This window comes from Salvia miltiorrhiza, unplaced genomic scaffold (genome assembly GCF_028751815.1).
Source record: "Salvia miltiorrhiza cultivar Shanhuang (shh) unplaced genomic scaffold, IMPLAD_Smil_shh original_scaffold_259, whole genome shotgun sequence".
NCBI classification, from domain to species: Eukaryota; Viridiplantae; Streptophyta; class Magnoliopsida; order Lamiales; family Lamiaceae; genus Salvia; species Salvia miltiorrhiza.
Genome location: NW_026651511.1, coordinates 102,975 through 125,456, shown reverse-complemented (window position 1 = coordinate 125,456; position 22,482 = coordinate 102,975). Strand labels below are relative to the sequence as shown.

The following is a 22,482-nucleotide window of genomic DNA, read 5'->3' as shown; positions in this document are numbered from 1 at the left end:
TTGAGCTCAAATTCGAGCATTAAAATGAGCTCGAGCTCGGTTGGCCTATATAATAATAAGCTCGAGTTTGGTTCGAATTCGGCTCGTTAATTATTCGTTTATCTCGAGCTCGAGCGCGGCTTGAATTTAGCTCGAATTTCGAGCTCGATTTCAAATTTAGGCTCGAATTCGAGCTCGGTTCGAATTATTTATATATTAAGGTTTCATAAAAATAAAAAATTATAATTGTTCATATATTTCTAAATTATTTATGAGTCATAATTTATAATTTATTTTTAACAAATCTATAATTTGTCAAGTTAGTTGTAAATTATTTTTTTAATTATGAGAATTATTTTTATTATTCAGAAAATATTTAACAAATGAAATATATAAAATTATTATTTAATGAACATATTCGCGAACATATTTATGATCCTATTCGTGAGCCTATTTGCGAACCTATTTGTGAATATGTTCGCGAAGGTACGAGCCGAACATGTTCGTGAGCTCACGAGCCAAACATATACAAGCTCGAATTAAGCTTGTTTAGAAAACGAACGAATTTCGAACTAACTTTTTTCGAGCCGAGCCTCGAATAGTTTATCGAGCGGCTTGGTTCATTTACAGCCGTAGGAGGAGCTCATGCGCCAGCATGAGAAGTAAACGCGTATGATGCAAGCGTGGCAAGGCTAGTTTGCGCCTCCATCCTGAGCTTTCCGTGAGTTCGAGAAAGTGTCCCACACTTTCTTTTTCAAACTATTTCTCCCTTGTGATTGAATAAGTTTGGAGAGATATATAAGTGTAGTTGTACTTGTCTTTGAGTTTTTCTTTTCGCTTGTTTTTTCTTTGTTTTTTTAATTAGTTGTTTGGTTTTTAGAGTTAGCTTTTGTTTTTGTTGTTGGTTTGTTTGAGTCTCGCTTGTTGGATGTTTTTTGAGATTTTCTTGTGGGGTTCAAAGGGATTATCTTGATTGTTGGGAATTGATGACTTGGCTAGTGACGGTTTCTATCAAATTTGTGAATGAATATGCATGTGTGGAGTCTACATGATAAGTTGAGCATAATTTGATGAATACGAGTTTCGCAGTCTTATTTTTCTTTCTTGAGCGACTTATTTGAGCTTGCATGCGTATCACTAGAACTTGTTTTAGTTTCTACGTCAAGGTCACATCAATGTACTTAATAACTTAGAAGTTATTAGCCTTTTTATCCCAATTATTGTCCAAATACTTTATATGATCCTCGTAGTTTGCCCTTTTGAGCTTTGATATACGTTTATTTGATTTAACCAAATTGGGGTGGGGGATAAACTTGGAGAATTTTGCATGGGGTGAGAGGTGTTTTGAAGTTGAGTAATGAGTTGAAAGAAGAAGAATATAATCATAGTTTTATTGAAAATTCAACATACCCTATAAGCTTTGCAAAAAAAAAATGAATGTGTGAAGCTCTTGGAAAAAATGTTATTGAATATGAATGAGTATGAGTTGAAAGGCTTGATAATGTGAAAATTTTGGTTGTTTGCACATGGAGGATTGTTGTTACAAATATGATTTTGGAGAGGTGGATGGAGTGATTATTTTGGAGTGATAAAGTTAGTGATTGTGTTGTTGATTGATTGATTGCAAATAAGTCGCATAGCCTAAATTATCCTACCAATCTAAATAGCCTACATTACAACCAAATTGAAACGCCTTTTTATCTTTGTTATAGGAGCATATATTTAAGTGGTAAAGAGGTAAGCCGATTGACAAACATATGGTTGACTTCATGTCTTTCTTGAATTGAATGTAAACACGTCACAATCATAAACACTCGAGAGATGAACGCACATATTATTTATCTTTATGGTGAAGATTGAAATTTTAAGAGGCTACTACTTATATTTTTTTTAAATTGTGCAAGATTTTGATTTTTATATGTGCATGTTCGATGTTTTTGAAAATTTCTGAAGCCAATTAGCCATCATTTTTCCTATATCACATTGATTCTCTTATTTCTAGTCTTTTTTTTTATTCGAGGACGAACAATAGTTCAAGTTTGGTCGGGGGTTGATAAATGTGCCTTTTTCTGATTATTTGGTCTTTACAATGCTTATATTGTTGGAAATTATTTGCATGTTTTGTAGTTTGAACTTAATTTGAATAAACTTCTCGAATAAACTACACATTAGTGTTCGTGTTATTTTTATAGCAAATCAGGCTCATCTTGCTAGTTTTGTGTTGGATGAGTAAGAAGTTTATTGTGTTACAAGTGGGAGAAAATAAAGTGAAAATCGGACCCCAAATAAAGAAAAAATTACTCCCTCCGTCCCAGGCCAATAGGCCCAGTTGCTTTCGGCACGGAGATTAAGAAAGTCACTTTTTGGTAGGTAAATGGTGTGGTCCACCAACAATTAATGTTTTAAATGTTCTCTTATTTTCCTTAATCACATTTGTTCACTTATGAACAAATTCAGCAACAATCAAATCTTCACAGAAATTGAACAGACTTAAACAAATTCAGCAACAATCAAATGCTTCACAGAAATTGAACAGACTTAAACAAATTCAGCAACAATCAAATGCTTCACAGAAATTGAACAGACTTAAACAAATTCAGCAACAATCAAATGCTTCACAGAAATTGAACGGCCACTGCGTATGATTCACACAAATTGAACAGCCATTCACACAAATTCCAAAAATCAAGAACAAAAATTCCCTTATTTCGTTCTTCTTCAACTTTCAGAACTGAGAATGAAGAACCCTAAATCAAGAACTGAGAAATCAAACTTTCAGAAACTTTCTACCAAATCAAAAACCCTAAATCAAGAGCTTAGAGGCGGCGGCGGAGACGGAGAACGGCGGCGGTGGGGGCTCCGAACCGTCCACCGACAAAGGAGAGGCGGCGGCGGCACAGCAGGGGCTGTAGTCTTGAGGCGACGGCGGATCTGTGTGGCCGGAGCTCTGGAGAGTCGGTGGCGCCGCTTGTCGTTGAGAGAGAGAGAAGGGGGAGGGGGCGGCGGTGACGGAAATGGCGAAGGGGAAGGGGAAGGGGAAGGTTTCCCGTCGAGATAGGCTCCGAACTGTCCACCGATGAAGGAGAGGCGGCGGCGGCACAGCAGGGGCTGTAGTCTTGAGGCGGCGGCGGATCTGTGTGGCCGGAGCTCTGGAGAGTCAGCGGCGCCGCTCGTCGTTGAGAGAGAGAGAGGGGGGAGGGGGAAGCGGTGACGAAAATGGCGAAATGGAAGGGGAAGGAGAAGAGGCCTCCAGTTCTGCACCGCCGGAAAAAGAAGGGCAAACGGTGTCCCTTTGCTGATTCTGTGGATAAACTGCTGATGATAGTTGGTTCAGTGGGTGCGGTTGGGAATGGATTGGGGAAGGCTTCCCGGAGAGAGAGAGAGAGAGTGAAAAAAATCTGGGATGAAATTTTTTTCAATGAATAGATTAGGGTTCATTAAGGGGTATATCTCATTTAATTAAGTAACTATTGATTTTTATTAAAGCCCTAATTATTTCCAATTTTAGACTGGGCCTATTGGAGTGGGACGTCCCAAAAAGGAAAGCGAGCCTATTGGAGTGGGACGGAGGAGTGGGACGGAGGGAGTAATACAAAGAAGTGTGCGTGTTGAGGTGATACGCGGCCGCATCCAGGACCCGTGCAAAGGATGATCGCGCGGCCAATTGCGCGAGGCAAAAGGTTTTGGGAGACTACGCGGCCGTGTGCTCTGTTTCCAGCGTGCGGCAGGAGAGAGCGGTTGCATGAGTCTTTGATGCATCGCCACGTGCTTTGACGATTCATGACGGATTTTGGGCCTGAATTTGATCTTTACTTGAATTCCTCAGTATTTTACACTATGGCCTATAAATACCACCTGAAACTGAAAGGCTTCAAGAAAAGGTCTTAGCTTTTATTTTCTAAATTTTTGCATTGTGGAGCTTGAGATACAACAGAATGGAAGATTTGTGCATTCAAAGTAAGAGATAGTGAGATTCTGCGAAGTTTCCTACGTTTTTTTTTTATTATTATTGAATGATTTTATTTTTCATTGTTTATTGTTTCCTAGTTTACTTGTCTATTTGTGGATATATAATAATCTTTTATTCTAGGATTAAGGAGTAAACAAATGATGGATGATTGAACATATTTGATTTATCAATTTAAATTTATTTTTCCTTTTCATGTTCTTAAATTTTATTGTTTGTTTAATTGATTGATCACGCATGATAATTATGTTGATTTATCAATTCTAATCTACGGTTTACTCGTTATGTAAGTATGTTTAGATTTGAAGTTGTTTGATTTCTTGAATATATTGAAACCAAAGCCCCATGATAATTTCTCCTCCGTTTGAATTCTCACTGTCTATGTAGTGCTTATTTATTTATTTTGCATGCTTTTAGATTTAAACCAACTCTAATTTCTAAGTCTTGACAGAGGAGTATAGTTTGGGATAGTAGTTCATCGTAGTATTTTCAATGTCTGTTGAATACAACTTTACTTGTTGTTAAACGTAATTGCACTCGTGCACTTGCAGCATGCTAAAAAAAATTAGCAAATAAACGCGCCTGGTTACTGAGTTTGATTGACTTCAGTACTTTACATTTTTTCCAATGTAGTTTTTCGAATTTTGAATTGGATTTTTCTCTTGTGCCTGTATATAGGGCCTTTTGTAACTCTTTAGGAGTACACAACTAAATTCCTAGATTTTAGATTTATTTTTGTTTTCTTAGTTATTTAAGTTTCTAGAACTTGAATTATTTTCCAGCAAGACTGAAGATTAAAGTTTCATGTTGTTTATCGTGAATTCGCCTATGAGTTTTGTTTATTTATTTAATATAATTATGTTCAATCAAATTTTATCTTATTTTTATTTTATTATGTTTGACTAGTCATTTACCTGATTTCAGGGTTTGTATATGTTTATATCTAAATTTATGCTTTTGATTTATTGATTCCAATTTACCTTCCAGTCTAAGATTTATGATTTCCCGTACTTGTTTGTTGTGAAATACTTTATCTATATTTTGCATATATAGTCATTGTTAATTTTGAGATTTTGATGTGATAATTGTTCGGTCGATTCAGAAATGCATAATATGATTTTACCTTTAGTCCGAACGAAGATGGGTGGACCATTGGAAGCTATTCTTTCTATGTTGGGAGTTAGTAACTTTTTCTTAAGTTTTAATAGAGAGTGTAAATTTATTAATCTACTGTCATAAACTGCTCGAAAGGAGAGTCTTTGATTATCTATGTGATCTTGCATTTAGGTTGGATTAAATTGGTAATTAGATTAATAGATTTATTGCCTAATTATAGAAATTCTCAATTTGAGCATTTAGCTTGAATAATTGTGTTGGATTACTTATTGTATTTATGTATTTGATCCCTATGAATGTGATACTTTATCTGATATTTGCTTACAATTGCATCGTTTAGTTGCAATATTTTATTGTTAGGAAATTAGTGACCACTCATACTCCTTATGAAGAAAATATTAGAAAATATTATCACATCACTAATTCAAGTGAAAATGAACTGTTCGAATTTTTGTTCACTCTATTCAAAAAAAAAATTATCCATCATATAAAATATATAAAAAGAATAAAAATGTATATTTTCCACCATTTTTCATCAAAGATAGCGCGAATATGTAGCATTGTCCATATCATACCTTAGTATTAATGCCAGATCTATATTTAGAATAGTATAAAAAAGTAACTATATACTTTATGGCACGAAACATGTATCAGATTAATTTATTACTACATCTCATGGATGGAATGTTTGATATTAGATGCTAAAATAATAGAAAATTAATTTGGTTACGTAATTATTCACACTTAAAATAAAATATACACAACTGTATGGAAAGAGTTTATCGAAATTAATGTGGAGACATACCGCATTATTGACGGTGGATGATGACTATGTAGTAATACCCATTTGATAACTATTCATGCCATGATTGTATTATGGCCCAAGACTAAGATTTAAATTTGATACAATAAAATAATACTCCCTTCGTTTTTTAGTTATCTCTTTTTTTTTGATAAGGAAAGTAAATATTATAGAACGAAAAGGCACCAGTAGTACCAAGAAGATTACAAAATCATCGGTGATTCCTCATTCGACATCCACCTATGAATCCCAACTCCATCATTAACAAAACCAAAAATTCTACCCCAACTCCACACTCTAGCTTTGATTTCTCCAAACAAGTTTGCACTCTCCCATATTTTGTTCTCAAATCTACTCTCATTACGCATTTTCCAAATAAGCCAAGTAGTACAACACCAAAGAGCCATCAAGAGCTTCTTATTTCTTTTCCGGCCACTCAAACTAGTAAAGAACTGAAAGTGCGAGGACACGTCATATGGCTGCACCATGCTAACTCCGAGCCATTGAAAGATTGCTTCCCATACCTTTGAGGTCTTTGGACAGTGGATCAACAAGTGATTCGTGGATTCCTGCCGATGAAAACAGGCATTACATCCCACCTCGACTTCACACAACATCACATTTCTTCTCGAGAGATTGTCACACGTCGGAATTCTGTTCTTCAAAATTCTCCATGCGGTAAGCTTGACTTTGTTTGGAATAGGGATCTTCCACACCTTCGTACTCATATCAGTTTCCTCCACCGCCTCCGTAGTCTCTTTTGCTTGATCTTTAATAGCTTCATAAGCGGACTTGGTTGTAAAGCCTCTCCCGATGTCGCCACTCCATGTCCATCCGTCCTTGTTACCTGCACACAGGTTAGTACCAGAAACAAGGCTAAGCAACTCCGAAACTCCTTCCCTCTCTCTCTCAAATAACTCTCTTCTCCACCTTAAATCCCAACACCATCCAGTATCAGTCCATTCCCCAACTTCACAGATTGCAGCTTCTTTATTAGCACTCAACTGAAAAAGTCTAGGAAAAGTAAACTTCAACGGCTTTTGTCCAACCCACCACTGACTCCAGAATTTAAATGTCTTCCCATCCCCCACCTTTGGCTTCAAATTTTGAACAAACCAAAAATTGCTCGGCCCTCCCGCCGCAGAAACGATCTTCGGCCACCACCCATCTCTAAATCTACCTTTCCCCGCGTTTTCCAGACCTGTCTCTCCCCACTCAACCTCACCATAAATGGACCTAACAATTTTAGCCCAAAGCATGTCCCTTCCAGTAAGGTACCGCCACAACCATTTAACGACAAGTGCCTGATTAAACCACTCAATATTTTTAAGCCCCAAGCCTCCTTCATCTTTTGAAGCACAAAGCACCTTCCATTTCACCCAAGCAATCGCACTTTTACTAGAACCCCCCTCCCCACAGAAAATTACCAAGTAAAGCATTTAGGGAACTCACAATTGATTTTGGTAAACAGGTAAAAGAGAGCTGGTAAATCGGTATAGATTGAAGCACAGCCTTCACCAAGGTAACTCGGCCCGCGAGAGAGAACTTCCCATTTTTCCACGAATCGATTTTCTTTCTCACCTTCTCAACCAAGTATTTCCAATCAGCAACCTTTTTGCCCTTGCTACCCACTTTAATACCGAGGTAATTGAAAGGTAAGGAGCCTACATCACAACCCAAAACAGCCGCCATCCTCTCTATCTTATCCTCCTCGACCCCAACTCCAAAGAGACAACATTTTTTGAAATTCACAGCAAGCCCTGACAGTAGCTGGAACACTCTGAGAATCCTTTTAACTGCCACTGCATTTCTTTCATCATCCTCCATCAAGAAGACCGTGTCATCAGCGTATTGGAGGTGCGGAATTGAAATGCAATCATTTCCTACCTTTACCGGCTTAATCAGCTCCTTCTCAACAGCTCTCGTGATCAAAGAGTGGAGCCCCTCCGCTGCAATAAGAAAGAGAAATGGGGAAAGCGGATCTCCCTGCCGTAATCCTCTTTCTAAACACACCTCACCAGATGGAGATCCATTCACCAAAATATTCGTCGTCGCCGAAGAGATACAACCTCGGATCCATTTCCTCCATAATGGTTCAAAATCCATTCTTTCAAGCATTAAATCCAAGAAATCCCACTCGACGGAGTCATATGCTTTCGCGAAATCCACCTTGAAGATAATCCTCCCTTTTCTCTTCTTAGTAGCCTCCGCGATTGCTTCATTTAGAACCACGACCCCATCAAGGATGTAACGGCCGCCAATGAAGGCACTCTGATTATCCGAAATAACTGAATCCATGACCTGTTTCATCCTATTCGCCAAAACCTTCGCAATGACTTTATAGAGGCTACAAATAAGTGAAATAGGCCTAAACTCCTCAAGTGAGCAAGCTCCTTCTTTTTTAGGAATGAGAACGATGTATGAAGAGTTACATCCCCGAGGGATTTTGCCATTGGAGTGAAATTCAGTCATTACCTTTAAAAAATCTTTCTTGATAATCTCCCATGACGCTTTCCAGAACTTGAGGTTAAAGCCATCCGGTCCCGGGCTCTTGTCACCGTCACAGCTCCAAATGGCCTCTTTAATTTCTGATTCTGAAAAAGTTTTGATCAGCTCCGCATTATTCGCTGCAGAAACTCTCCGAGCAGTGAAATCTCCCGGTATCATAGGAAGGACGCGCGGCGTCTTCTTGAAGTGATTCTCGAAGAACGTTTTGACTTTCTCCTTAATGGTCTTTGGATCCTCAATCCAGCAGCCCCCAACATCAAGCCCTGCAATTTCATTCTTCTTTCTTCTCCCAACAATTGCTTTGTGATAAAAACTAGTATTCAGATCGCCCTCCTTGACCCATTTGACTTTCGCCTTTTGTTGGAGAAGACTACATTTTTCTTTGGATTTAAGGAAAATCTTTGCTCGTAATTCATTTCTCCTGATTGTCTCACTCTCCTCAAGACCAAAGGTGTCATCAAAAATGTCCAGCTCCTGAAGTTCATCCTTAAGATCTGTCAATCCGTGGTCAATGTTGCCATAAATCCTCAGATTCCACTCTTTCAACGCACTCTTCACCAATTTCAATTTCTCTTTGAACACAAAGCAGCTCCATCCTTCAATCTTAGCTTCATCCCAAGATTTCCTTACCAACGCGCAAAAATCTGGGTGGGAGAGCCAAGAATTGAGGAACCTAAAAGGTTTGGGTCCCCAGTTCTTGGTTTTTGTAGTCAGGAAGATCGGACAATGATCCGACACTGATCTCTGAAGCCCCCTTCCGACTGTGTCCGGCCATTCCTGCATCCATTTCTCATTGACCATAAATCTGTCTAGTTTGCTCTTACATCCTCCACCAGGTTGATACCACGTAAACTTTCTCCCCTGTGTTCTGATTTCCAGCAGATTACTTTGCCGAATAAAAGCGTCAAAAGACCTTGCATCTGCTTGATTAAAGACAGCACCTTTCCCCACCCTTTCTCCCGGATCACGCACTGCGTTGAAGTCGCCAAGAAAACACAGGCAAGAGTCTTTGTTTTGAAGAGCAATGAGCTGTAATGTATCCCACAAAGATTCCTTTTCGGTGGTTCCCATGGGCGCATACACATTAACAAAACAACAATGCAAGCCTCCTTGTAGCCAAATCCCATTAACAATAACAGCCCCCGTCACGTTCCATTTACTAGTTGCCACAAACTTATCCTTGCTCCAGACCGATAGTATTCCACCCGATCTGCCTTCTGACTCCCTCACAGCCCAATCAAAATTACTCCTCCCCCACCACTTATCACACATTGAGGAACAGAAAATTTCCATTTTGGTTTCCTGAATAAAACAAAAATCTAAAGCATTTTTCCTAACCAATTCTCCGATATCACTCTGTTTAATGAAACTCCCCAAGCCTCTAATGTTGTAAGATAAAATATTCATTAAAAACCTGTTTCAATATCACCCACGACCTTCGGATGTCCTGCCTTTGCTCTTTGCTCCTTCAATTGCTCGATCATGACCGCGTCTTGGTGATTGCTCGACAAACCCAACTTCTTGGCAAAGAGCCATGTTCTTGTATCTTCATCTCTCTCCGAATTCTCCCAATCCGCCTCAGTAGATCGCGAGCCACTTCCATTCTTGCCCATCTCACCCTCTGATTCAATATCAGCAATGAAATTGCCCCAAACTTGATGCTGATTTTCGGTTACTTTTGATTTCTGAGTTTTCTTCCTCGAAACTCCTCCTCGTCTATTCGCCGTTCCTTTCTTAGAAACAACCCCCGCAGTGAGAGAATCTGGTACCCTCGAGGGATCGCACTCCTCCCCCTCAAGTTCATTTTGAAATTCCTTCTCTTTCTCGTTTCTACTCCCTTCATTGATCTCTCTACCTCTAGTCTCTGGCTCATTTGAAGGCGATTTATCAGTCCCTTCGGAGGAAACCCGCTGGACTTGGCTTCCTTTATCTGTGTCAGAGTAATGTGAGAACGGGCCATTAGTTTCCACAACCTTCCTCTCGAGTTCCGAGACGACGTTTTTTTGAGTAACCGAATCGTTTCCTTCACCGTCCTCTGTTTCCGACTCGACGATGAAAGCCTTCGCCGGAGACTGTGAGATATCTTGTAAAGAACATTCTGAGTCAGCATCTTCGTCCAAAGACCACACCTCCTCCTCCGGGGAAACGAAATTATAGGGCATTTCTTCCACCCGGATTTGGAACGAAGCACCGTCGATTTTACATTTCAGTATGTTTCCGATGGAGTTAAACCCAGTAGACATCTGTATAAAAGCCACGTCCAGCCTCTCTTTCGTTCTTGTTTTTTCTTCAATTTTCAGAAGCAACCCGAACCTCGCGCTTGCCGTACTGAAGAAACGGGAATTCCAAACATGTAGCGGGACTCCGGTCCATTTAGTCCAGACAACTCTTTGATAGTTGATATCAACAGATTTCCAAGGCCTCCACCACTGTAACCAGAAGTCTCTCCATTCGTTGAGCTTATTGAGATTTTCCTCGGTCGTCTGCTCGTTGCTGCTTTGGATTAGGACCATGTTGCCACCGAGGGAGTTCAGCTTAAAACAACCTGCGCATTCACTATTTATTTCCTCTCGAACTTCCTCCCAGAGAAACTCAGATTTAATGTAACCTGTAAAAGCCCCATTAAGCCAAACCAAGTCTTCTTCCGTCGTCTGGAACTGTAATGTTTCATCATCAAGTTCTTTATCATCTTTAGCACCTGTAAGAGCTTCCTTAAAGGAGACACCTGCGTGCCTATTATACACCTTCATGTTGCATGGCTGTATCTGTTCCAACTTCTTTTCTTTGACGCTATTCTGCTCATTCCGTCTCTTCTCATCAACCCTTTCGAATTTAGGTTTATAATCCCTTTGGAATTTAGGCTTATAAACTCTAACCTTATAACTGCCAATCCAAAGTTTGTTCAGGTCCACCAGTAAAGTCTCAGACCTCTCCACCCTTTCAAATCGAACAAAGCCGAACGGTCTTCCCCAAAGATCTCTCTTCCTTGGGCAGTATACATCCACCGTCTTCGCAACCGTCTCAAACTTACGTCTGAGAAAATCAACGCTGCAATCCTCTGGGATGTTGTTAAAGAAAAAGGTTGTAGTGTCATCGCGTTCATTCGAACTCCAATCTCTCCTCCCATTCAAACTGCTCCGATTCCAGCTTCTTGCCTGTTTTCTCTCGACATGTTTTGGACCAATCCCTCTTCTTCTCACCACTCTCCACTCTCTCTCGGTCTCTCTAGGCTCCATTGTAGAAAATCACCTGTTTTATGAAGTAATCATCTACAACGAACAATACAACAATCTAACCAAACAACTGTAAGATAAGCTCTGTCCTTAAACTTTGCTAATTTCAGTTCAAGTCTTGTCCATTCGTTTCACCATGGCACATTCAATTCATTACAGTTATCCTACAATACATTCAACCCCAACAACAACCCATCTGCTTGAAAACCTTCAAGGTAATTTGCTGTCTCAAGTACTAAATTCACTGTCTCAAGTACTAAATTCAGTTCGCATCCATATCAAACTGCACATCACCCGAGATAAAGTAGAACTTAGCTTTTGAATAGAAAGGGATGACTTGCGAATCTGGACGCTGATCTTTCAAAAAGAGTCGGAAGGCCAAGCTGGATGCGTTCTCGCCGGACTTGAGGGCTGCGTTGTGGCCTGGAGGCGTGGTCTCGCCGGAGTGAATAGTCTCGCTGGTCTGGAGTCGAAGATAGCTACCGCAGATTTCGCCGGAGCAAGGTGTCGCCGATCTGGAGTCGAAGGCAGACTACTTCTGGGTGGCGGATCTGTGGGCGGATCTGGCGAGGTGGCTTGCGCAGCTAATGACTCCACCGGACAGCGCCGCGAATCGCGCCTGGGCTTGGATAGCAGCGCGGTTCCGAGGGCAGATCGGCGCCTGGGCGACGGGTTTAGTGAGGGGAACGGCGGCGGCGGGCCTGGGCGACGGCGAGTCAAGGCTTGGCGCTTGGGCGACGGCGAGGAACAGCCGATCCTGGGCGGTGGCGTCGCGGGTCAGTTCGGCTGGGAGGACCTGGGCGTGGAGGGGCCCTGTCGCTGGTGGGTGATGCGCCGATGTCGAGGCAGAGGCTTAGGCCTGGGCTGCGGCGAGGCAGAGGCTTAGGCCTGGGCGGCGGCGAGGCTTGATGCAGAAGGCGCGGCGCCGGCGGGGCCTCGGGGCGGCGGGTTGTATTTACCTTCTTCTTCTCTCCGCTAGCTTTACTCTCTCTCTCTCTCTAACAATGCTAAAAAAGACTTTTTTTTTTTTTTTTTTTTTTAGTTATCTCACTGATATATTGTCTTGTTTTTATATTTAATAATGATTTTATATACTACAAATAATATAGTTCCACATTTTTACTACACTAATTATACTCTTCTTAATACACGTGCCCAAAAAAAGGGACAAGCCTAATGAAACAAAGGAAGTATTAATTTTTTAAAAATTCTTTAATTGTTAATTTAACTTTATTAGAGCATCCCCATATATTTAAATTTGAATCACACATTTTGTTCATGTAATACATTAAAAATGTAGTACGTGACAGAGACTTTTCAAGATAAAAACCACGAAGGAGCAAATTTCAGACAAAAAAAAAAAAAAAACGATGGCCGCTGGGTCGCTAGCTTCTTCGCAAAGACGTGACAAGAGTTGTACTCGGTGGCTACTTTAATTACAGCGTAAATATGAATATAGTTAAACACGAATAATGCATGTTGTCACATACAAATATGCATGATGCTGCATATATAGATAATTATAAATCTATTACTCGATGGGTTGCCTGATGCAACTCTTGTTGAGTCCAGGAGGCTCTCAGATTGTCCAAATTAAGAATTATCAATGCATATTTGTGGTCTACTATATGCATAATCAAACCGGCGAGCGGTGAGCAGTAGAGAGAGTTGTATTCACGTGAGCGTTGGGTTCCTACAGCCACCGGATATATATATATATTAATTTGTATTATTATATTACTTCTCCATGTTTTACTTTTCTTAGAAGACATCTATCGCATGTCGCGTTTTTATGTGTCCACATAAACACAATGTATGATTCAAATTTGAATCTATATAAAAAAAATACAAGATGTGACGGGGTGTATAGTATTTATCCATTTTTTTTAAATAACGATTATATGCACAATCGCTATACGGGGTGTACACTAAATAAACCATTTCCGATAGATCTAGCATGCAACCATGTGATGGGCTCGATGTACAAAATGTTAATTAATGATGCTCGAACTCTTTTTAACCTAAAAAATACTGACTCCATGGCTAGGTCATCATTAAGAAGACTCTGCTTATATTGATAATTTAAAATGTACTCCTTCCGTCTCGCGAAAATTGAACAATTTCTTTTTAGAACGAAATATTATATTTAGGGCGCGCTGCTTATTTGGATATTGGGTATTGGTTATATCCGAATTGAACCGAAACCCGCCGGTTATCTGGTAACCAATACCCGATATTTGGCTAAATGATATGGTTATGGGTAGAGGTGGCCACGGTTCGGTTCGCGGTTCGAACCGTTAGAACCGTCCATTTTTTTTTTAATGTAATTTTTATTATTTTATGTATTGTTGTGTAAAATTTTATGAAATTTGCTTTAATAAAATAAATAAGTGACACAAGAAAATATAAAGTTCATATACATTATTTTCTTAATTGAACTTATAATTCAAAGTTATACCTTACAACTCTTGTAAATAAAATTTACAAATTACAACATTTTTTTTCGTTTTTGTTTTCATTTTTTGCTCGTTTCTTTTTCATTTTTTTCTATTTCATTTTTTTTATTTCTATTCTTCTTTTTTTACAATATTTATTTTATTTTATTTATTTCAAAGCAATTATTATTATGATAAAAAATAACTATCAATATGAAAAATTGTAGTAATATTTTTTATAGATTACCTTTCATCATATTAATAGTAAAGGATTTTCTTACGACAATAATTATTTGACCAAATATTTTCTTTATTTTATTTTAGTAAATGATTTTCTTTATTTTCTTTATTTTTTCGTTAATTTTTTATTTTCACATTTTTTATATTTTTTTCTTTTTTTCCAATTATTTCATCTTTTCTAAAAATATTACATTTGTTCATATCAATTGTTATTTGTTTCTTACGACAATAATTATTTGACCAAATAACTAAAATTAAAAGGCGGTTCTAGGCACGGTTCCACGGTTCCCGGTTCTAACCGTGGAACCTTCGATTCACGGTTCTGGCACGGTTCCAACCCGGTTCCCGATTCCCGGTTCCGGTTACGGTTCGGAACCGAGAACCGGCGGTTTGAGAAATCGGAACCGTAACCGAACCGGCCGAGCACGGTTTCGGTTCCGGTTCGAAACCGTGTATCACGGTTCCGGTTCCAGAACCGTCCCGGACGGTCTGATTTTCCGGTTCGGTTCCCGGTTCCGGTTTTTTTGGCCACCTCTAGTTATGGGTAAGAGTATTGAGAGTTTTTGGTTATCAGGTATACTCATTAACCGATCGGGTATACCCGATTAACCGATTTAATTAATTTTAAAATTATAAAATATAATTTTATTCATATAAATATATTTAATTTGATATTTATAATATAACAACAACTTTATGTGAAAGGAAATGTATTCATGTAAAAATTAATAATTAAATAGACTTATAAATAGTTAAATATAATAGAACAATTAATAATAAATTATTAAACTCTATTAAAGCATTAACTTAGCTCAATGAAATCATTAACTTGTTCATCGTATCATCACACGAGGAATAGTGAAGGTAAATTGATTAAATAAGTTCTACTAAATAGCTACCCTCTAACTAGCTAAATTTTTTAGGGTTAATAGCCAAAAAATACATGAACTTTCACTGAATTTGCAAATTGCACATCACCTTCAAAAATGGCCTCAGAATACATGACATTTTCATTTAATTGCAAATTGCACACGTGTTGACCAACACATTAATCTCTGCTGATGTGGCTCCCGAAATTTTCCTACGTGGACGACCGGCGTTCAAGTAATACGAAGTCGTTTTGTAGTTATATTTAACGCTCAAAACGACGTCGTTTTGAGTGATTATAACTATTCAAAAAAAAATCCCCAAATCTGCAAACCACCGCCACCGCCTGAAACCAGCCACCCCAATCCACCACCGCCGCCTACATCCAACCACCCCAATCGAACCCTGAATCCAGCCACCCCAATCCAACCACCGCCTGATCAGCCACCCCAATCAAATCCTCACAAGACTCCATTTTCTCACAAGATCTGCAAATAGAGAAGGAAATGAACGGCAAATGAACCTCCGTCGCCGATTTCAAGTTCTCAAGGTCGGTGCAGACTTGGAGCCACTGAGCGAGATCACCGGAGTCATCGCGCGAACCTAGGGAGAATCCTCAGATCTGCACACGAGCCCAGATCTGGTGCGCCTCTCGCTTCATTCTCCGCTACTTCCGCTAGGCCGCTGCAGCGGAGGAACATAAGAGAAGAAGAATTTCAGATACGAGAAGAAGAATTTGAAGAGGAACAGAGGGGCGGAGGAAGAGGGCGTGGAATGATGGCCAATCGCCGGTCCTCATCGGCCCCTCGGCAGCGACGACGGTTCTCTACAGACGGAGAATGAGAGAGAGCTAGGGCTCGGTTTAGGAGAAGATTTCCACCAGAGTTTGAGGGAGAGAAGAAATGGGTCGAAGGTCAGAGGCGGCGCCGGAGGTTAGGGCCGCAGAGGCGGATCTGTCGCGGAGGTGAGAGGTCGGAGCAAGATTTTGGAAAGGGGTTTTGGGTTTTCGGCGTCTTCAATTTTGTTTTTTTCAATTTTTTTTTTTTTAATATTAAGAGTAGTGCCATGTCAAATAGAAAAGTGTGTATTGTGGAGCTACACGTGTAAAAAAAATCCACGTGTAATGCCATGTACGTTAAATATTGTCCACGTCATCGCCGGTCAAACTTCAAAGTGATCGGAACTTTCATCGTGTGCAATTTGCAATTAAATTAATAGGTGGTGTATTTTGGGGCTATTTTTGAAGGTCATGTGCAATATGCAAATTCGGTTAAAGTTCGTGTATTTTTCGGCTATTAACCCTTTTTTTTAATGGTATTTCGGTTACCCGTTTAACCGACCCATATAACCATCCCGTTTAACTGGTAACCGAATACCGTTTGAGTTCGGGTACGGGTAACATAAATGCTAAATTTTGGATACGGGTACTCGAATTTTGGGTATGGTTATTCCGTACCCGACCCGGCCCGTTCATCACCCCTAATTATATTGCATGTTCAATTTCAAATTTATTAACACACACACTTGCTTATCTTACTAGCTCATAGTACATTCATTAACCAATACAATCCCAAATCAAGACATCGTAATTTGCATATAATAAACGAATTACTGGAATATTTCATTTACGTTACCTTGTAACATAGAAAAGTTAATCCACACACAACTCTAATTATTATAGCAAAATCTAAAGAATGAAGAAAACACAGTTTTCAATTATTATATTTGGACAAAATAATACTTTTCTCATTATTAGTGGGCATTTCGTTTTCAGTATAAATAGAGATAGATGTATGTTATGTGTGAATATATATTTTATATGGGCACAGAAAGAACATGTAGAGCATTAACTATTGATGTCCATTATTGATTTAAACACATGATCATGTATCATGTGCCTTCATATGCGTTTTCAGTTCTGTCATTATTAATTTCTTACTTGCTTCTGACGAGTGAGAGATCATATATATTGTAGACTGTTGTTGTCGATTTAATGTTACCATAATAATAATAATAATAATAATAATAATAATAATAATAATAATAATAATAACAACGACGACGATGACGACTAAATACACCAATTTTAAAATAGTTTGATTTTGCACAATAATTTTGAAAGAAGTTAAAAAGTACATGAAATTTAATATTATAAATTTTACCACAAATTCAATTTTCACTGAAATTAAAATTAACGTAACAAGTCGAAATGTCAATTTGTAATCATCAGACGTTTTTAAAAAATGACATCATATAGAACATCTTTAAAAGATATCGTATAAGACATCTCTAAAACCTGAAAATCGTAGGGTTTCTGTAGAGTTCAAACGTCTATTAATGAATTTGTGATAAAAATTGCTACAACATTAAAGTTTATGTATTTTTTAGAGGTAATATATGGAATTGGCCACTTTCCAACAATAAATTTAAAAATTAACCTATCAAATAAAAACTTTAAAAATTGATTTTGCAAAAATATAAATTACCTCTAACATAAAAAATAAAAAATTAGTCAATTTTTATGCAAAAATACAAAATTACTTCTAACATAAAAATTTAAAAAATAAACCACTCTCTTCTGTATCATCTATTTGACATGTGCTCCAGCCTTCTGCTCTAACTGTAAGATCATTGGACATTCTATTGATAACTGCAATAGAATGAAGAACAAAGCCAAGGAGGACAGCAAGAATGGGAAGGCCAAAGATATGTCGCTGGGTAAAGACAAGGAAATAATTAATAAGGGAGCTGCCAAGGAGGTTAGGGCACCTAACTGGAAGCCAAAATCTTGGGACCAGAATAGGACTGCACAAGCTCACAGACCGCAGATTATCACTGAAAATCAGTTTGGGGTTTTGGAACAGGTGGCTGTCGAAGAAGAGCAGATTCTAAATCAGTTGGGGGTTTTGGAACAGATGGCTGTTGAACAAGAGCAGATTCAAACACCGCGGGGAACAATGAACCACAATCAGTCGTTGGCTTTAACTGATCGGAATGTTGATTTTGAGGATGTCAATGAAGATAGATTGACGTCGGATCCGGATATCTTACAGGCGATCACTGTGCAGGTTACGGAAGAGATAGATTCGGGAGAGGAGTCTGATGGGCAGTCGGATGGTGGCAATACACAGGCTGAAGCAGATTCACAACAGATCATCATTTTTGAAAGTTCGGTCAATCGGGATAAAAATTGTGAGAAACAGGAAAGGATGATGGAAAGCGCTATCAAAGCTCAGCGGATAGTGGAAACTTTCAGGAATTCTGAGGCGGAGGCGCAGGTGAAAAAAAGGGGGAGACCGCCGAAAGATTTGGCGGCAAAGAAACCGATGATTCGTGGGGAAGATAGTATCAAGAGTCGTCCCCGGAAGTTGGTGGAGCAGCAACCTAACCAGCAACCTAATCAACAGGCTGAAGATTTCATCAAAAACAAACTTTACAAAGCTTGGGAAGCAGGAGATAAACCTAGAGATTTCATTATTACGCAGATATAATGGCTAACCAACAACGTTCGGAAGGGTGGTGGACGCACGAGATTGAGGAGATTAGGGCTGCGGTTCGCCTTGACATGGCTTCGCATAGCCATCTGCGTCAGAAACGGTAGTTGGGGCTATGTTTTTTTCGGGGACTTTTTCTTTAGGGGACTCAGTTGTTTTTTTTTTTTTTTCTCGTTGAAATTCTGAATCTCAGAGTTGATTCTCCTTCAGCTCTTCCCTACTTTCGTCTTGTGTTTAGACGAGTACTCTCTTTCCTTTTCACGGTTTTTCCCAATGGGTTTTCCGTGAAAAGGTTTTAATGAGGCTCCGCCCTTAGTCTGCTCCTCCTGTGCTTTCAAGGGTTTTTTTTTTTTTTTTTTCTTTTTTATATAAAATCGTCATTTAATAAAAAAAAATCTATTTGACATGTGCTTCGAAACCGATCGCTACTCACCATTCAGAATGTCAACTAAGCTACAAGAAGAAAACATCAAACGTGGAATTCCATCTCCAAATCACGAAATTCAATCAGAATTTCACGAAGAAATGCTGCCCGACGCCAATATCTCGTTAGTAATTGTGTGACACAATTTACAAATGAACTAGTTTGTTGCCGGTCGAAATTCGACGGAAATTAATTATTATAAATATGTTTGGATAATTAACGGATACTTATTTTACAATAATTGACTATCTGTCTTATTGAAAATCAAAACATTACAAAGTAAATATTAATAATACCTAGTATAAATAATAAAAGTGATCGGTATCTTTCTCTATAATTAATAACCCCACAATTCAAAAGTGGTCGGTACCTGTTTCTACTCAACACACTATCAACTGAACATTTCTTAAAACTTGTATCATCAAATTTCATAAAGTAGGAAATTATACAATTTACAAAGAATGTTTAGAATTTATATACTCGTACGCATCTCATAATTAAAAAAAAATAATTTTATTGCTTGTCCTCTTCCCAAACTCGTATAGTGATTAAAAAAATATAACTATATATCTGACCAACTAATTAATTGGTCAAATTTAATTGTTGGTGAATTTACTGATCCTAATAAATACATGACTACAATTGGTGAAGTTTGTTAAAATTTCGATGTGGGATTTAAGATAAATGAATTGATTAAAAAGTCAAAGCCATGAGAATTTAGAAAAATAAGCACAAAAAATAGAGAAAAAATCACATAGAATTGGACTCATAATCATATTATATATAAGAAGATGTAAATTATTAACCCAATATTCCAAAGATGTAGAATATTAATATAATGATTTTTAGATATTTAATAATTTTTTGATATGGAAATTGATTAAAAGTTTAGAAAAAAAATAAGAATGAATGAGAGGAAAATTAGAATAAAGTGATTATATGACGCCACATAGGATATGATTTATTTTGCTATTATATATAGAGTAAATATATAAAACTGTCCACTTTCATATTGTAAAGATAAAAAATGTCCACTAAGATAAAAATAATAAAAACTGTCCACTTTGTGATTGAAATGACCGAAATGCCCCTCAGCCTAAAATAGCCCATTTCATCTCCTCTCCCTCTTTCTCTCTATCTCTCCTCTTTCTCTCTCTAGGTCTGCGAATTTGGGGATCAATAGCACGGCGGCGGTGGCGCCGTTCAGAGCGTGCTTCGGTGTCGGGGGATGTCGGGGACGACGTTCTCGACGAGGTCGAACGCCGAGAGCACGGCCAGCGCCGCGCCCAGGCTGTGCCCCGCCACCACTATGCTGAGGTCTTCATCTTTGTATTGATCCCGAAGTTGGAGAATCTGGGCGCGGAGCTGGTCGCGGGCGCTGAGCTTTCCGAATTGGGAATTAGGGTTTGAGGAGGTGTAGATTCTGATCCAGCCGTCCATGATATTGCCGGGGGCGCCGGGGGTGATGGCGGACGCGGAGACGGGCGCGATGTGCGCGTCGTCGAGCCACTTGAGGGTGGACTCGGTGCCGCGCCAGGCGACGTAGATCTCGCGGCCGCGGCCGGGGATGGTGGAGGTGGAGGTGGCGACGTAGCCGATGAAGTTGGTCTCGATGTCGGGGGAGATGTCGAGGGTGGCGGTGGCGTAGAGGAAGGAGGAGATCTGGTAGGCGGAGGCGGAGGGGAACTTGACCTTGCGAAAGAAGGTTTTCTCGCCGTAGCGGCTGCTGCCGACGTAGGGGGAGTTTTCGTCCCTGACGCACTGGACGAGGTCGCCGCAGTGGAGGAGGAAGCGGCGGAGGGAGAGGTCTAAGGGGTCAAGTAGGCCTTCCCAGTTGTTGCTGCCGAGGAGTTATTTTAGATGATTAATTATTGTGTAGGGGTTTTTGAGCATGAGTTAGATGCTTATTTGTGTATAGTACACAAATAAGGTTTGATAAGTTGTCATATTGAAACCTCTGAGTTTTGATGTTCGTAGATTTCATAGTTTTATGCGTGTACTCTTGCGCTGAATTTCTGGTGAAATTGGCTCAATCTGTTGTGAATATCTTTGTCTTGAGAAGTTGACATGGATAATTTAGTCGAACTCAATTTGAAGTCTTTAGGTTCTTATGAGAATTTTTAGCTTTGATCTTAATGTGTGGTTTTTGATTTTGATTGTGAAACTGAAACATTTTGATTAATGTTCTTGAATTCACGACCAAATTTATGAATTCACAACTTAATTTTTTTAAAAATTCACAATCAGATTTATGAATTCACAACTTAATGTCTTTAAATTCACAACCAGCTCGATGAATTCACAACTTAATATTCTTGAATTCACAACCAGATCTATTAATTCACAACTTAATATTATTGAATTTACAACCAAATCTATAAATTCACAATCAAAATAAATTACAGTTTTAATTGTGAATTCAAACTTTAAAAACTCAAATTCACAACTACTTGAATTCACAACCAAAATAAATTCTAGTTGTGAATTAAATCCAGGTTGTGAATTCGACTGATTGTGAATTCACAACCAACATAAATCTGGTTGTGAATTCGTTTATTGTGAATTCACAACCAAAAAATTCTAGTTGTGAATTAAATTTTGGTTGTGAATTCGACTTGTTGTGAATTAAATTTTGACTGTGAATTCGACTAGTTGTGAATTCACAAACAAAAAATTCTGATTGTGAATTCGACTGGTTGTGAATTCTCAATTCACAACCAGTGTGAATTCACAACCAAAAAATTTTGGTTGTGAATTCACACTGGTTGTGAATTGCGGGATTTTTTAAAGGGGTGATGTAAAGTGGACATTTTTTTAAATTTTAATGTGGAAGGGTATTTTGGTAACAGTGGCCATTTTTTAATATTTTTATCTTAGTGGACATTTTTTATCTTTACAATATGAAAGTGGCCATTTTAAAAATCCACTCTTATATATATAGATGAAGTGATTATATAAAATACATTTATCAACTTATACTTTATTTATTTTGATTATAATTTATTTTTGCCAGGTTGTATAATTTTTTGGGCAGCCCCTTATTCTTTGAGAAATGAATAATTTTATACCTAAAAGAGGGTGGTATAATTTTATACCACTTTATAAGAAGTGGATAAATATATTATCATTCAAACCAAATAAGATATAACAAATGTGATCTCCACTTTAAGTGATAAGTTATACCTCATTATATTATTCCCCCATCACAAAAACTTGAGTGCAACCAGTTGTACCGTGCAATCAGGTTGACCCGCATCTAAAATAATGTTATTTATACGGTTAGGATCATGATGTGAATTCAAGTTAAGGTACGGATCATGATTCAAGTGAGGGTCCAACCGATTGCACCCAAGACCACCTCTTCCTCTATTTAGAGGGATAAAAAGCAAACACACACTAATTGTAGTAGCCCGCTCT

At 38.6% G+C, this 22,482-nt stretch overlaps 1 protein-coding gene across 1 annotated transcript; it reads right to left on the bottom strand.

The window, feature by feature from the left end:
• Positions 1-20,044: 20,044 nt before the first annotated feature.
• LOC131003698 (phospholipase A1-IIdelta-like) lies at positions 20,045-20,916 on the bottom strand (the record flags this gene model as incomplete). Its single annotated transcript, XM_057930243.1, has 1 exon — positions 20,045-20,916. A coding segment is annotated over one exon (648 nt), but the record flags the coding sequence as incomplete, so codon positions are not given.
• Positions 20,917-22,482: the final 1,566 nt, after the last annotated feature.